At 35.5% G+C, this 17,755-nt stretch overlaps 1 protein-coding gene across 1 annotated transcript; it reads right to left on the bottom strand.

Annotated features, from left to right (window-relative positions):
- Window positions 1–2,880: 2,880 nt before the first annotated feature.
- rnf141 (ring finger protein 141) lies at window positions 2,881–14,077 on the bottom strand. Its single transcript, XM_028451558.1, has 6 exons — window positions 13,948–14,077; window positions 11,353–11,541; window positions 10,476–10,584; window positions 9,575–9,756; window positions 8,345–8,452; window positions 2,881–4,274 (listed from the first exon to the last, which is right to left on the bottom strand). The coding sequence occupies exons 2-6, from the start codon at window positions 11,487–11,489 to the stop codon at window positions 4,124–4,126; spliced, it is 687 nt and encodes a 228-aa protein (XP_028307359.1). The 5' UTR covers window positions 11,490–11,541; window positions 13,948–14,077; the 3' UTR covers window positions 2,881–4,123.
- Window positions 14,078–17,755: the final 3,678 nt, after the last annotated feature.

Genomic DNA, 17,755 nt, shown 5'->3' with positions numbered 1-17,755 from the left:
AGCATGAGTAGGCTACTATCAACAAAGTACTAATATTATGTAAATTCACCAAACACTACACAACACCAATGTTGCAGACAGAAGAAACTCATTTATTGATCAACACGCCTAAAATGTTGACATGGAGATTCATATACTGAAAAACTAGACATGGTCACTTCTTCTACTGTAGCTGGATCTGGACAGAGAATTTCATCTACATCACAGACAATGTCGTCATTAACAAGACACCTTGAAACGTGATGAATGATGAATCCACCCTTGCATTGCTGCTACCTCCATCTGGTCCCAGGCCTCCTCCATGGATTGGATGAGGGGTACCTCAGCCTGGAAACAGAGGTCATATACCTTCACCTCCATGATGAGAAAAACTCTTCTCTAGGGTTGAGGAATGGAGAGTATGGTGAAGATATAAGACATGTAGATGTTGCTGAAACCAGTTCTGAACCAGAGCAAAGACATATTGTTCTAGACAACAATGTATAGAATATGATCCATTTGATGCTGTTATGTTGTGCTATAGAATGTAAGTATGAGTGCTGTGTTGTACGGCCCATATGGGCATGGTGGTGGAGGAGCCCATTCTGTGTAATGGCTGCACAGAGTGTTATATTACCCCCACGTTGCCCTGGGACATTGACTATAGCCCTGTGGCCAATGATGTTTCTGACCCTCCTTCGTGTTCTCGTCAGGTTGAACTCAGCCTCATCTACGTACATGAACTCATGCTGGATCTCCTCTCCATCCATTTGTAGAACTCTCTGAAGAACAGTATCAGGCACTGTGTAGATCTAGTATAGATATTACAGTATAAGATTATGAGACAGTATACATGATCACACTGCTACAGTGAATACATATCTCTACATAATCATGTTACAGTCGTTTCATCCTTTCAGAATTGTGCTCCAAAGGCACTGGATAAATGATCTTCATGTGAATATGGTTCTTTTTTATGATGCGTGTCAGTGTTGATGTCCAGACCTGATGGACATTGTTGAATATGGTTATTGATAATGTTAGCTTGGAGCTGATTGAGTGTTATTACATTGTTGGTTAAAACCATGTTTACTATCTCCCTCTCTTGCTGTTCTGTGAACATGGGAGGCCCCTCCCCCTTGTCGTTCCTGACCCTCAATCCTATGTAGAAAAAAGAACAGTTTACAATACAAGTCATTTCACAGGAAACAGTAACAGAAGTGCTGATAGTGCATATATTACAGTACTGTAAGCAGTTACTGAAACATGCAGATGTTTTTGATATTTTTATAAAAGCTATTTTCCAGTAGAAATGTTCTTATCACACTTGTTACTGTATATCAGCTTAGATGTGACTGTACTCACAGTCCAGCCTCCCTCAGCGTCAGGCAGTGGTTGATAACGTGGTCAACCAGTGTTGATCTCATTGGTCAGATTAGGTCCTCTTTGAGAACCTTCTTGTCTTCCTCTTCCTCTACCTCCAGCATGGCCTCCTTCTCTTCCTCTGTTGATTCCTCTTTCTCCTCCTGGTCCTCCTCTTTCTCCTCGTCCTCCTCCTCGTCTTACTCTTTCTCTGACTCTTTCCATTGTGCTTGAAGACGATGAACTCACCTGCTGCTTTTTATAGGGCTTACACACCTGATTAGTGTGTCTACAATTAAACAAACCAATTGGTTGGACGGTGTGGTCATGTGACAGTCAGTGCTTTGGTATTTAAGGAAGTGACTTCATGATAGATTTATGTGTGTAATGTATGTTAAGTGTGTTTAATGTTTTATAAATCACTGTGTAGAGTTTAGCAACAAGTGTGAGGTTAACAATGTGTTTATAGTTGTACAAATATGGGCTGATGTTTTACTTCTTCTGTGTAAGGTTTTACTAATAGTGTACGACTATTAATTTTAGTGTGGAAGATATCCATAAAAACTAACATTTTATTACATATTTTATTATAATTTCTCATACTCGCTCATGTGGTTCTCTGGTATTCACTAATGACTTATTAGACACATTTATTACAGACTTTACATTATTTAACACTTTATAAACAGTGTATATTTGTGGAGCTTGTGATTGGATGATTTTTCATGGTGACTTACGTGGTTCCTTCTGCTGTGGTAGACGTTATAATATCAGTTATTAATCTAACAGAACGTGTCACATCCTGATGGTCTTTATGAAGATAAACTCTATGTTATATTTTATAATGTATTTACACCAGTTTTATGTTTTTATCACCAGAACGTCTCACGAGAACCTCCACTCAGGTCATTTCAGGTGGAAGTTCTCATGAGGCTAGTGACAGCGTTCAGTTTAGTAAGTCATCTTTTAATTATAATTACATTAAAATACGGGATATTTACGGGAAAATTCTAATACGGGAAGATGGCAGGAAAAAGGGGTAAAATACAGGAGTTTCCCCTAAAACGGGATAATAATAATAAATACTTGACAGATATAGATGAAATCCAATCAGAACTCATTGATCGCATCAAATCTGTCCGTATTTTCAAACAATACCGTCCCATATGAGGTTGATAAATACTAATTGAATCTTTAATAAATTCATAAATATACATTTTAGTTGACTATATAACACAAGCCTGAGGAAAATAAAAATGATTCATGCTGCCTTGAAATTCTATTACAATCTAAAATTACCATCAAAATGTGGCATTAAAAATACTGGCATTAAAATAGTGATAAAGTTTATGGCTAAATAAATAATATAATAGTGTTGTGAAGGCTGGATACTGATGTTATAAGAGCTTAAAGTCTATATTCAAGATCATTTAATGAACTTCTTTAAAGCACGAGAATAGAGTAAAATAAAGATTAATGATTAAAATTCAGTTCATAAGAAACAAAAGTCAAACTATAATTCACTAGAAAACAAAGACATAAAGTGCAAAAAGTGACTTTATTGAAGATATTACAGTAATGCTTTAATACATTCAGCAAAAACAAACTAAATGCCCAAATTAATAGAACTCTGTGACTAAAAACCATCAAAAGAATAAATTATTATGAGAGAAGTATTGATCCTTAGAGATGAATCCAGATAATTTGATGTTTATACTAAAATAAATGATAAATGAACAGTGGTGTACATTTTTTATTTTAACCTTTCTTTAACCAGGACAGTCTCATTGAGATTAAAAATCTCTTTTCAAGAAAGTCCTGGAAGCAATTAAGTGTAGGGGACTTGCTCAAGGTCCCACAGTGGATTTGAACCTTCAACCCTCCAGTTACAAGCCCAGTTCTGTAACCACAAGGCAACCACTGCCCAAAGTTACATATAGTAACTACATTTTAAATATTACTTTGTAAATTATTTACAATACATCTGCATTGGAGAGAGCACAGTTGACCGAGTCAAATTCCTCGTGTGTACAACATACACTTGGCGAATAAAGATGATTCTGATTCTGATTCTGATTCATGGAACTAAAAAACATTAAGGACTGTCAAAGAAAATTCAATCATTTTGATAATGTCAAATTTTAAATTTACAATCTGAACTCTGATGTAAAACATCTGAATCATTTTGGGTAAAATCATACATAAAATATTTCCACAAAAACTAACTCCATCATACTGTATTTACTGTGCTGCTGGAAAATAGTTCAATCTAAAACATCCAAAGAAAAGTATTTCAAAATAAAAGAAATACAGCTTTAAATTCTAAAAGTTACAGTTGAGTTTTACAAGATATCAGATGCAACATTAAAGAATTAAAAACTTGTCTTTCTACAGCAATCAGATTAATATATTTTAAATAATCAACTTGAAAATTGATATATTGGAAAATAATGAGGACAGTACAATTGTTACACTGTGGTAAAAAAAAAAAGAAATAAATTCCAAGGAATGTGAAAATCTAATTAGATTTACTCATTCAAACAATAAACATTAGCAACAATAAGCAGCACGTACACATAAATATCATTGGTATAAGTGTAGCAAGCATGTGTGCTAATATAAAACCAGTTTAGTGTTTGAAATGTGCATTTTGAACTTGAAAGTAAAACACATGAGCTTAATGTGTGATTCACTGGTGTTACAGTGTAATTTACACACAGAGATACAGTATAACAGTAATTAATGGATGATGACAGGAGGACTTTGCTCAGAGTCGTCTGTGTTAAGGTCTGTGTGGATAACCAGCTTCATCAGCCAGGTTGAGGATGTAACCGGCTACGTCCTCCTCTGTGGGGATATCAGACATTACCCATGATTCATTGGCAGCGGTCACTTGCAGACGGCAGATGGGGCAGTTTTGGCTCCTCCCACTCCTGTGGAAAGTAGCACAAAGAGGACTTGGATGAAAACTAGTCAAACTCTGAGAAGGTGATATGGTACTGAACATTATTTATGTAATGACAACAAGTCCTTTGACTTATATAAAGTAACACTTCTGAGAAGATGAAGAAATACCTTAAAGTTTCTAATTCTTCCAACCACATTTTGACCTGCCACTAATCATTCAAATGTCACAATGTCCCACTGCTTAGTGGTAATGCTGCTATCTAATTAGTAAAATATTAACACTTTCACTTTTAATGTAATATTAGGCAGAGCTGCCAAGTCTCACACTTTGAGCGTGACAGTCACGCTTATATTTCATGATAATGAACTTTGGTCCTCACAGCTTGCTGTAGCTTGAGTAACTCTGATTAACTGAGATAACCAATCCCACACCAACCCATGTCACTTTGTGCCTAAATCTAACCAACCACAACAGGCATCACACAATAATAAACCAATCAGACGTAAGGCGGGTCTTGACGAGCTGGTCTCTAACGACACCGCACACAACAACTGACTCATCAACATGCTTTCAGAAAGAAAGTGTTTCTAGAGAACAGACGCCGTCTGAGATGGTGTGTGTGTGTGTGTTATAGTGTTAGTTTACTCGTCTAAAAAACTAACATTGTGCGTCTCTCTCTCTCTCACTCACATCTGTATAAGGGTGTGTGATCTGACGATATTAGAACGTTAAGGATTAAAACATGAGATCATAGAACCGTCTGTAGTTTTAACTCTCGCGGTGCCATGTCTGTCATATACACAGAACATCCACAGGTTTTTTTCTCGACCAAATCACATCATTTACAAGTCAGCACGTCAGCGTTACAGACACCGAAGAATCATTAAGCACTTAAACAGGGTAGTGATTTTGTTTTTACACATTATGACGTTTTGGTGATGTAGTCAGCTCTGGTGACGTGACGCAGCGGAGCCGCATCCAGTAGAAACTGGGGTCAGCGACTGTCTGTCAGAGGCTCAGTGCAGATGTCTGTCTGTCCTGAAAGTGATTTACTTTAAAACTACTTTCAACAACTCAGAGCTGCCCTGAAAAAATCATCACTACATCATTTAATCACATTTCAGCCTTAATGAAGGAAACAGTCAAAATGTAGTTATTGTGCTGCTAGTGATTAATAAAAGGGTCTTTGTGGCTCCACTGACTTTGACCTATTGTTGTTTTTATTGTAAATCTATTGATAAAAATAAATAGTTTATATCACCGATTGCCATTTAGAGTAAAAATATATAGAAATGAATATTGGTCCATATCACCCAGGTCTAATGTAACCAAAGCAGTAACGTTTTATCTTGTAAAGGATATGATTGTCTAAACTGTGTGAAATGAGGCGTTCAAACACTATTTAAAATATGATTTTATTAATATGAGTGTGTTACCTCAATAACTAATAGAAATCACTCGACTGATATGATGCCTTGTTATGTAGCATGTGATGCTAATGCTAATGCTACACTACTTTAGTTAAACAAAGTAAAAAGACTGTGTGACTATAAGAACATGTCAGACCTTTTGTTTGATGTTAATTATACTTAGAACCAGTTTGATAAATTACTTACATACAATTTATAAAAATATTTGAAAATGATCTCGTCTTAAATGATCTTTTATTCCTTTTTTCCATGTAGGACGATGATTTTAAGTAAGTGGTTTGTTTTATTGGTAAATAACTTTAAAATAGTCTAAATGATTTGAATGAAATAAATTGTGATATGATTTTTCCCCATATCACCCACTCCTACATGTGTATGTCTGTGTTAGACATTAACTTAAATGAATTAAAACTCTTAATCAGCTACTAGCAGTGTTATGATCACTGTTAGTAGCTGAATTACACTTGTAGGTTATATCATCATAAATACATAGTAAATGAAACAAATGTCTTGTCCAATCTAATGTTAATTTGAACTGTTCTTATGATTATTATTGTATGTAATAGTGTATTTCTATAGACATTGATTCAATGAAAAATGACTTGATGTTTGAATGTTTTTTAATGACATCCTTTCTGTTGCAAACAAGGAGAGCTGAGGTAAAGGTAGCACTGCCTTAACCCTATTGACAAATAAATTTATTTTGTCAAAATTCTTGTTAGTTTTCATTTGTAATTTGTGTTTGATTAAAACTAGCATTAGGAGGACACAGTGCAGGGAGAGCTGCTGGTATGGAGGTGATGACATCATTCTGAAGGTAGAAATCAACGTTAAAAAAAGGACACTTCATTTTCTGAAACTTGGCAGCTCTGTATTAGGTTTTATACTTTTACTGTAAACTGCAATCAGGGATGTCCAGAACTGTAGGCGGCAGGCAGAATCTCCAACTACTTTGCCTTCTACTCTTAAACATGTTCATAAATTATTCCTTACACCTTTAGCACCAAAACAATATCTGTAATGTTACGTGAATATCTATAAAAGTCACGTTTTTCTATTAGCTCTGTCTGCTAGCAAGGCATTTCTTCTTCACTGCACAGAATAGCTGCATCCCAACCAAACTCTGGGTTACCAGCGCCTTCTGCTGGTCCAAACTAATATCTGGCGGCTGCAACTGAAGGAAAACAATATTATCTCTAAACATTTCCCCAATAATATAATAAATCTTAACATTCACAACATTACTGAATTAAATTAAACTAAATAAACATTATCTTTAAGAAAAATTCAACAAAGAAAAGATTTACTGGTAGAATAATTCACAGACCAAAATTGAAAAAAGTAGATTTTGAAGGGGTTTTTAACTCTTCTCTATGGAATTGAATATGTTTTTTTTTAAAAAACATTCATCATCAATATCATCATTAATCATGAATTATAAGTCCTACGTCCTGGGTTATGAAAATCACAAATGTAAGGGTATATGTAATATATATAATGAATATTAATGTGCATTGATACAACTAAATATTTTATTTTATATTATAAATATATTTTTTATTTATATATTTTTTACCAAAACCAACTATAATCAAACCACACATAAATGATGTAAATCATGCAGATATGTTCCAGTACCAGACAGTATTCTACAGAGGACTACTACCAAACCACGCCCCCATACTATTGCTATACTATAAGTTGGTACATTTTACACTGGAAAGAGGTAAACTGACGATGATGCTCAATTCTTTGTCATCATTACCATGGAAACCAGATTTTAACTTGTAAATGCATCATACAAACAAAAACTAGGTGAGAAAATAAATCATGCTAAAAAAAGTGCTACAAAATAGAAGAAAAGCCATAATTACACTAATATATATAATGCACCAAAAGACACCATATAGCATCATTTTAGATAGATGACAGATGTTGCTTGTCAGTGGCACACAGCGGTGGCAACTCGCCATGAGTTTTAGCCTCCTACTTTTTTCCCCTGGACATCTCTGTGCTATATATCTGTCAATATTTAACTCAGACATAATTTTAGCACCAAAATGTTGTCCATTTTCTAATCAATAAATCCATCTCCTTTGTAGTGGTTGCCCTCTGACAAAATACATTTATATTCATTTTTTAAAGTGACGTTGCATCCAAATCTTAACTGATTTACAACCATTCAATGAACAAAATGTTCAGCTGCTTAGTGATAATAACAATATCTAATTTGTAAAATGCTAACTCTCTTACTTTTAAAGTGATTTAAGGTTTTATGCTAATTAGGCATGAGACAGCTGCTGTTTGTGAACTTTGAGTAAAACTGCCACGATTTATAGCTTAAAATGTTGCTACAATCTTCTTCCTACTCTGACACTTCTAAGTGCAGCTGTAGCTCAGTGTGATCAGAGTCTGCTTCTACCTTCCTTTGAGCAATCATCAAGTGGAACCTGGTTCGAATCTCGCCCTGAGCAATATCTGTAACTTTGACTCTAAATAAATGTTTGTTAAATCCTCAATGCTCAACGCAATGCTGTTCACTCCGTGTGACTCTACTGCTCCAGTCATCATTACAGTTGAACTTCCTTAGATCTGGTAAACAACACCTTGTAGCAGTCCCACACCTATGACTGAAACACAGCAGTGATTCAAATCTAAATCTTACCATTTATCTATACATTTCTGACAGAAACTGTGTGCACAGGGTAAGATGAGGTCGGCCTTTCCGTCCATACAGATGCAGCACTCCTCTGTGTCAGTCAGCTGCTTCACTCTGCACAAAAACAGGACACGAGTAGTTGTTACCATAGTCTGCTGTACATATCATTACAAAACACATCTGTATGAATGATATAAGAGGGGAATAAAAAGCTTTATTTTGGCTGAAACTTTTACATTTAGCAAACCAGGAACGTTGCATTGTAAAAAACCATCCATAGAATGAAAAATGCATAAAGTGTCTTTGACCTTTCAGAGGAAAGAAACCAAATTGTTATTGAATAACATAATTTATGCAGCCAAGAGAAAAAGGTTTGTTTTGACACATGTTGAATCAGGGCTCTACACTAACTTTGTCACACCAGCACAGAATTTGGTCGCACTCTTTTTTTTTTCAAGCCATGCATGTTGATGAATAGTTGATTTAACTGGCGTACCTTAGTTTAATGATACGTGTAATGTTTTAGTGTCAATATTAAGTTTTCAAGCAGTGGCTGAAATAACAGGTCATTTATTTTATATCATTTGAAAAGAAGACGTAACAAAATGTTTTTAAATAACAGTAAATCATAACAACAGGTTACATATATTCTGTTTTATTATTTTACAGAAATACTGTACATGAATTAATTTAACAGTAACATAACCAACTTATCATCTGCATTGTTTCACCATGAATTAAATTCAGAGGGTCCAGCTCTGATAGTGGGGTCTCCTAACCCTCTTCCCCTGGTCAGGGGTCTGTAACCTTTACTCTACAAGGAACCATTTAACCTCATCTCACCTGGATTAAAGTCCTCCTGGAGCCATAAAGACCTTCTCTATGAAGACAATACAGTGTATATAAATTAAATGTTTGATTTAATTTATATTGATCATGTAAATGGAAACTTAAAAACAATTTAAAATAAAATAAAATGAATTGATATCAATAAATAAAACAGTATATTTTATCTTCAAATTCTTACACATTCTTAACCTGTACATTGGTGGTTAAATGAATCTGTTCCCACACAGATGATAAGCATCTAGAACGCTTAGTTTCCTACAGTCATGTATTGTCCTTATTTACCTAAAAGCACAATAAGGTGTGTTAAAAAGCATTTATTTGTGTTAAATTTACTCAGTAAATGACACTAAATACACAGACTAAGAGCTACAGGTAGTAGGCACTGACCTGCCCATCCACATGCTGGCCTGACAGGACTCAGTGGAGGGGAGCTGGGCCGACGGGCCCTCAGAGGCCCCCTCTGCTGTCAGCACCTCTGCAGCCTGGCTGGTGATGTCACGGTACAGTTGGATGAACTGATACAGGTTCATTATTCGTGATGCCTCCATTGTACCGTCCACTTTGTTGATCTGCAGGGGCACAAGTCACATGACTAAGCTAAAACACAATATGTATGTTGTTAAACAGACAGTATCATAGCTTGGGTTTAAGTAAAAATCCCAGCTACAAACATTATGAAGAATGTCTATTATATTAATATTTAAAACTGCAGGTTATGCTGCTGTAATCAACAGAAGCATTTCTGCTAAATTTGCCCAGAATAAATATATTACAAAATAAATAAAGCAAATATGAGTTCATATAAATGTAGTTTGACATAAAAATTAGCACGGCTGTGCCCGATATATCCAGACATAGTTTCCTTGGTGTATAGTGTAAGATTATATTCAGAATCAGCTTTATTTGTCATTGCACATGTTACAGAGCAACAAAATTTCATTTCAGTTACATCCCGTCCAAAGAAACATGATAAAGACAATCACATATAACATGGGAGGACAAGAACAGATGAACAGTGGGTCGCCACAAGGGCGGCGCCCAGTATTTAGATGAATAGTGGAAGAACAAAAGGAGGAGAGGTGAGGGGAAAAGGCAGGTTTCAAACTGACTTCCCTTTTGGGGAGGAAAGTATAAAACTAGGAAAAAACCTCCTTGGCAAAACACAGACACACAGAAACTGGAGAACATAACACGTGGGCAGGGGGTGGGTCGGTGTTAGTATATACAGACGCTGTAATAAATGTAAAGGTCTCCATCAATAAAAGGAGGAAACATTCTTTGCTCTTACTTTGGTACAAACGATCCTAACAGCCACCTTCCACAAGGCCGTAGAGTCTGTTCCTGGCATCACCTCAAACAGGAGGTGCTTCTGCTGACCAGCAGCGAGCTTGGCCGTTCTGAGAGAAAAATAAAAAGATTATTAAAGTGTAACGAATCACCACAAACATTTTTTAAAGCTGAAAATAAATGTATTTGGGTATTAAGTAGTATTGTTGATTGAGTCTGGTCCAACTCTTGACATGTTATTTAAATTTGGAATATTTTGTCTGTGGGTTGAAACCTGGATATTACAAGTGAATTTAGCGATTGGCTGAGAATGGTGGTTTGTGATGTTTTAGTGACTTCTCGCACCACTGTTGGCCCCGCCCTTCCAATAAAAACTAGCATCTGTCGACTCTGCAATCTGTGGCGAGTAGGTTCAAGAGCGAGAACTGTGAATAGAGAGGTATAGTTACTATTGAGTAGCTAGTTAGCATAGCATTGATTGTTCTTTGGAGACCTTATAGTATAGAGTGGGCGTGTCTTAACTACTGCAGGAGCTCCGCCCATTATCGAGGAAATTTCCACACCAGTGGCATGTCAGGAAAAAACAGCGATTTAGTTACTCTTTAATCTTTAAAATCAGGATAGAAACAGCTGTGGAGGTCGAATTTGAAAAGCAGATATTTCTTCTTTTGCTTCAGACACAGCAGCTGAATGGATGACCACAGGCTAGACTGGCTTGCTACGTAGATAGAGTATGTTAGCTAAGCCTTCTGTATGCTAACTACAGGTCTTTGGGTTCTGTATCAGAACCTCAAGGAAAGAAATAATAGTAGTTCCTGGAGATTTCAGTCATTTGAATCATTTCAAGGCAAATCTGTGCAGAATCATTGGAAACTTACACATCATTGAGTTCAGCCACTCGTGCCAGAAACTCCTCATAAGTGAGATAACCACTGTCTCGCACCAAGCCTGCATGTTTTACCAGCGTCTCAGGCAGATGGGTCCGTACGAGCTGACCAGAAATCTGCTGGCCCATCCTGGCAGCGATCACAAAACAGCTGAAGCAGAAAGTGGCACCTCATTCAAATCTGAGAAAGGGAGGAACACAACAATAATCCACAATGTTTCCAAAATGCTTTCAAATCTATTTTAACACACTGTAATCTACACACCCACATACTATATAGCTGACACATGACATGTCCCTGGCATATAATGTATGTTTCTATATATATATATATATATATTATAAGAGGCAATCTAATGCTAATATTGAAGTGGTTTAAGTCATAGATCTATTCTTAATTCCAACAGCAAGTGGAGGAATTATAAATTTAGCTTTTCTTAAAACAAATAATTAAGACATACTATGATATTATAAGAAATGTATTGTATCCAACTGCTTCATATTTTAGATAAATTATTACTTGATCTGGATTAAAGCTTATTATCAAGAAGCAAAGGTGAGACTTAAAGCCAAAATAGAGCTGTAGCTACCTAATGATTTGATAATCAAGTATTCTGTTGATTCATCGGATTCAAAAAATTAATAATAATAATAATACATTTGATATGATTATCATTATGATATATGTAATATTCAAAGTTAAAAATAATAGAAAGAGTGAAACAAATGCACATTTATTGCAAAAATATTCCAATATATATACGTGTTGTCAACTTTAGAGAACCAAAGCAGGTATTGTTTAGAAAAAAATGCAAAAAATGTGATTTATTTAAAACAAAAAATAAATAAACTAAAAAAGCACTCAGACCTCTGCCAAACAGCTCAAGCTTAGCTAACACTCTCCGGTCACTGAAACATGGTAAACTCAGGATTACAATGACCACCTGTCAACATTGAGCTGTTGACTCCAACAAAAAGTTCCACAATGTGGGTGGGAAAATGAATGGGACATATAAACACTACCGGTCAAATTTTTTTAGAACATCCTAATTTTTCTAGGTATTTATTGTAATCCCAGTCGTGTAAGTCCAAAGAATAGCTTAAAATGGTCCAAAGATTAGAACTGAACAGCCAGAGGATAAAAAAAAGGTTTGGTTCCCCAATTTCAGAATGATACTAACAGGCCTTTTTCAGGTAACATGAAGTGCGTTAACAATGTAAATCTGTTCTGCATCAATAAAGGTTGAATCAGTTTGAAAAAGCTGGTGCTACTCATTCCTACAGGTGTTCCTACTTTTCTTGGTTCCTTCCTTCCTCCTCTGTCTGTATAAAAACAGTGTTAGAACACACTGTAGTACCAGACCCTCATGAGCACCAGCTGAACAGTATTGTTCATGGATTCCATCATTTCTTAGTTTTTACACTATAATTACTTATATTTGTTCTATGCTTTCATTTCAGAGCGCAATGACACAATAAACTGAATATTTTTCAGTAAAAAACTGGATAAAATGTGGTGTTTTTTGACCAGTAGTGTATATATATATATATATATATTTTTTTTTTTTTTTTTTTTTGGTAGCCATAACATCACCAAAATATAATCACCTGTTCCTTGTCCCATTTATCAGTTTCCCTGAAAATTTCATCCAAATCTGTTCATAACTGTTCAAGTTACCTTTCCAACACCCTGACAGAGACAAACTGAGGGTAAAACATAACGTTAGGTTCTGCGCTTGGCGTTGGTAATAAAAGAGGTTTTAAGGCAGACAAAGCTCTAAAGCTCATTTATCATTTTTTTTTGTAACCAAGGTATTTGAGGATCTGAGGAAACATTGCAACTCAAGTTAAAAACCACAGTTTATCAAATAATTTCTTTGTTGTAAATCCACAGGTTCTGATCTACTAAAGCTTAGACTATTGTTTTAAATAACTCACTATATTTGCTTTGTTGACCTTTAAACCCGTATATACAATCACCAGTGACGTCATGACAATATATTCCTCCTCTTATAAAAGATAAGCAAAAATGTTGTCATTTGTGTCCTTTGGACTTCACTCTTGCCCTTATTGCAGTTTAATCAAATACAACTGAGTTTTATGACGTTAAAAGGGAACAAAAAAGCTTATTGTGCTGATGATAAAGTGTTGATTAACGAGTTAAAGGGAGGATGACGTGATAACTAAACAAGTATGAAAGCTGCACCCCATAAAAAAATAAAAAAAAATAAAGATTAGCATTTACAAACGCAATTTTCATGTTAAACTGTCGTATATATCAGGTAATATTTTTGCTTTAAGCGTCATTAGTGGGACAAACAACCGCGCAGTAAATAATCTGAATTCAGCTCAAATAGCATTATGTAATAACGTTTAGCTAGGCTAAGAGTTTACACCATGTCTACACATCATTTATTCTAATGTAATGTGTACGAGGCAACCTTTAAATGGCCTCGTACACATTATAAAACCAGGCTGAGTTTCAAAACGACGCTACGACAACAACGAGCAAAAGCATTTTCAGTCAAACTTCATCAAGCTTCGAACCAACTGTGTCTGTAAAACACAAACACAGACACATTGTTACCGAGCAGTGAATCATCCGCGTCCAAACTTCTCTGAGTTTAGCAGCAGTTAGCAGTTAGCATTTAGCTTCAAGCTTCCGTCCCAGCTGCGGTGGCGACACCAAGGCGCTCTCTGATGACGTCAAATGTTTTTGTTTGTTTAAAAAAAAGAAGAAGAAAAAGATGATGATACATGTTTTCCAGGTTTGTTGTATTATTCATTAAAAAAATAATAATAATTTATATTTCCAAATAGCTTTTAACCAAGATTATAGTTGTATTATTCTGTCCCTTCAGTGGAAATAAAAACAATATGTTAATCTTCGTTAGTTTCCCTCCTAACAATGATCATAACACCACAATGGATTTACCGTTAGGGTTAAAAGATCTTCTAAAATCTTGGAAAATCTTGCATCTAAACTCCCTCAAAACCTGAGTTTACTAAAGCAGCTTGTTTCTGTCTGAAGGGACCATAATTGTTACAATAAATGTTGATTTATTCATTTGGTGTGACATTTTGAAACAACTATTTTAATATCTACTGTCCTGATGAAGGCCTGCTAGGCTGAAACATGTTGGCATGTTAATGATTATATGATTATATAGACCTAATTGAATAAGGAATTTTTAACAACAGTCCCTCAGTGCCTCAGATCTTTAAAACTTTAAAAAGTTTGATCCCCAAACTGAAGAGTACTAGAAAGAGACAACAGTTTTTCAAGCAAATTATAACTACAAGAAAGCCATGCAGCACTCCATGTGATAACCCATTATGCCATTGTTTGACTGCCATGAAGTCATCTTTTACTGTCAAACTGTTAAAATGTGATATCTTTACTTGACGGTTCAATTTGTGTGTTTCAAACTCATTTTAGAGCAGGAGCCACATTCAGCCCATTTTGATCTCAAGTGGACTAGACCAGAAAAGGGATAAAAAGACCAATTTTAAAATGATGGAATCCTAGTTTACATTTCCACGTGTAAGAATTATTGAAAGGCACTTACAATATCCTGAATGTGGAACAAATAAGCCAGAACTTCATGGATTTGTCAACAATTTTCTCAAAATTTGCAATGTAATTTGCTGTAATTCTGTGGGATTATTTGCAAGAAATTGCAGAGAGTTGGAAAAGTATAATCAGAGTTACTTCAAATTGTGATTCAATATTACTCCAAATAGTGTACTGCACGGCTCATTTTGGTGACGTTATAAGGAATTTGTATATATGGAGGGAGGGAGATATCTACAACTGATATCTGCCTTATAATCTGCCTGTATAAACACCATGACATCTTAAAATGTCAGGATTCTAAATGTAAATACACAAATCCATGCTTTCTGGAAAATAATAGCTTAATAGTCAGTCATAGGGTTAATAATCGTGAGGGATTTATTCTGTATTTAGTGTAAGTTTTTCCATTGGGAGGTTTAAGGTGACTAGTAAGAACAAAAAGGCAGGAGAGCCAGATCTTTAATAGGATGTGATTCTAGAAGAACATGTGAATTTATAATGAATTAAGGTTCTAAAGAGATGCCATCCCAACAATGTGGGAAACATCAGATCAGTGTGTCTGGAGAGACACAGTTGGTTAGCTAGAAACTCATTAATGGTTTGGATTTCTGAGACATCACACCATCTGTTTTCTACTGGCAGAAACATCACCTGTTCAGGAGGCAAACAGAGAAGAGCCTGCATCACAGCAGGCATCAGACTCCACTCTCCACCGTTCTGAGAAGGTGCTGCACTTTCATTTTTTAATCATCAAACGGCTTTGTCACATACATCTCATTCATCATTATCATAAATGTTTAATGCTTCACATTAAAGTGCAAAGGTTCCACGTCTTACACTGGAATTGTGCTACGAATAAACAAATAAGAAATCATTTTTGATTTATTGTATTTTGAGATTATGTTTTAAAATTGTATGAATTGTTTACTCAGTTGAGCACATTGCTTTTTATGATTTTGGTGATATGATTTTGTGCTGACTAATATTCATATAATACATCATTACTGTAATGACATTGTTCATGAAAGCCTTCGTTTGGTTGTTGCTGCATTCATAAACTCCAACCACTTCATATTTTTGACTTTTGATTTACATTTATTTGAGCTGGATTTCTTTAGTTTTTTAGTTAATAAAAGTGTTTCAGACCATTATTGTATAAACTGCACCATGGGTTCATGTCTGTATATTTACACAGTTTGTAGAAGTTATAGCTTTAACCTAGCTGCATCAGTTTGACTATGAACCACTAGAGGGCAGCAAAGGAAACCTAAACAGTGACACTTACCTTATCATAGACTTTGAGGGACATATTTTGTTTGTCTGTATGTTAGTCCCTCATATTTTAATGGTATTGGATATGATGTGAACTAAGAAAGACAAATCTCCATTATTCTTTCAATTGTGCAATGGTTTATTTTTAATACTTTAGGTCAATTTATTTATTTTTTACACATTTAAAGTTGATTTCACATTTTAGGCTTTAGGTTCACTCTATTTTCAGCTGATCCAATGAGACTACGACTCATCACTTTTTAAAATATTATATAATATATACTTTTTGAATTCTCCCTTTAATAAAGTGTTTCTTCCTTAGGGAGCGCTGGTGATGGTCACAATTATGCAATAAAATAAATTAATTTATTTAATTGCAATAACAAAACATTGCTGTTTTTAAAAGATCTTGTTGTATTGACCTTCGACTGCATGTGCAGACAATGTAAAGAAAAAACAAAAACAACCTAACTCGCCAAACTTAGGCTATATATATATATATATATATAATGTATTTGATATACTGTAGATATAGCCATAGGCCAGTAGTCTTAAACCACTTCAACCAATCATGTTGGATTGCATTTTCATTAAAGGAACAAACAATTATTATATATTTAAAGTCCTTGTAAAGCAAATTCAGCCATTTTCTTCAAGACACATTAAATAGGTCATAAATGTTTTCCTTAAAACATGTAAAAATCCATTAAACCATTTATAATTTAATTATGGAGCTAGGTTTCATAAACTGTTTTTCTAATGTCTGTGTTCAGAATTTAATGGGCGGGTCAGAAATCATAGCCATGTTACGTAACCGACCCCTCATTAGCATAAACCCCACCCTGCTGCTGAAGCTTATAAATACATTCAACGCATTAGCTTTTCCCGCTAGCATCTCTTAGTTTGCAGCTAGCTAAGCAGTCATGGCTCCACCACGTCGCTCATGCTTCTTTCCGGGATGCCACAGTGTGCAGGGTTACGGCTCCGTTAGCTTATTTAAGTTTCCTTTGAACGACAACGTAAGGAAACGGTGGATCAGTTCTGTCAGGAGGAGCTACTGTGGTTCAAGATCGTCACCAACACCCGCTTCGTCTCCAGCTTGCATCCTACCCTAACCCTAACCCCCCGACAGCAGGTACCACCATCACGGCCACCGACCCTCACCGTCAGTGTCTGGCTCTGAGAGGACTGGGTCCGTTCATGATGCTTTTTTTAAATCTTTCAAATTTGGCTCAGTGGTCATTGACACGTTTCTGTGGTGTGACAAACTTATAACAAACGTTTATTTTATGGACTTTAAAAAAAGAAGAATTAGAGTCAGTGCAGAAGTACAGTGTGCAAACACAGTTACAGCGACGTGGCCCCACCCCCAACATCATCCAAACCAATCAACCCCCAGAACATCCCACTGACCCCACCCTCTGTTTCCCGTAGCACACAAAAGGTGTTGCTATGTTTTATAATTTAAAAAAAGACACCGACCAAGCATTAGGATTTTAAAATTCAGATTTTATGAGAATAAATGTTGTACACATCGGGTCTTTTA

Source organism: Gouania willdenowi, chromosome 6 (genome assembly GCF_900634775.1).
Source record: "Gouania willdenowi chromosome 6, fGouWil2.1, whole genome shotgun sequence".
In the NCBI taxonomy this organism is placed as follows: domain Eukaryota; kingdom Metazoa; phylum Chordata; class Actinopteri; order Blenniiformes; family Gobiesocidae; genus Gouania; species Gouania willdenowi.
The sequence above is the reverse complement of the archived record's forward strand: the minus strand, read 5'-3'. Positions and strand labels throughout refer to the sequence as shown.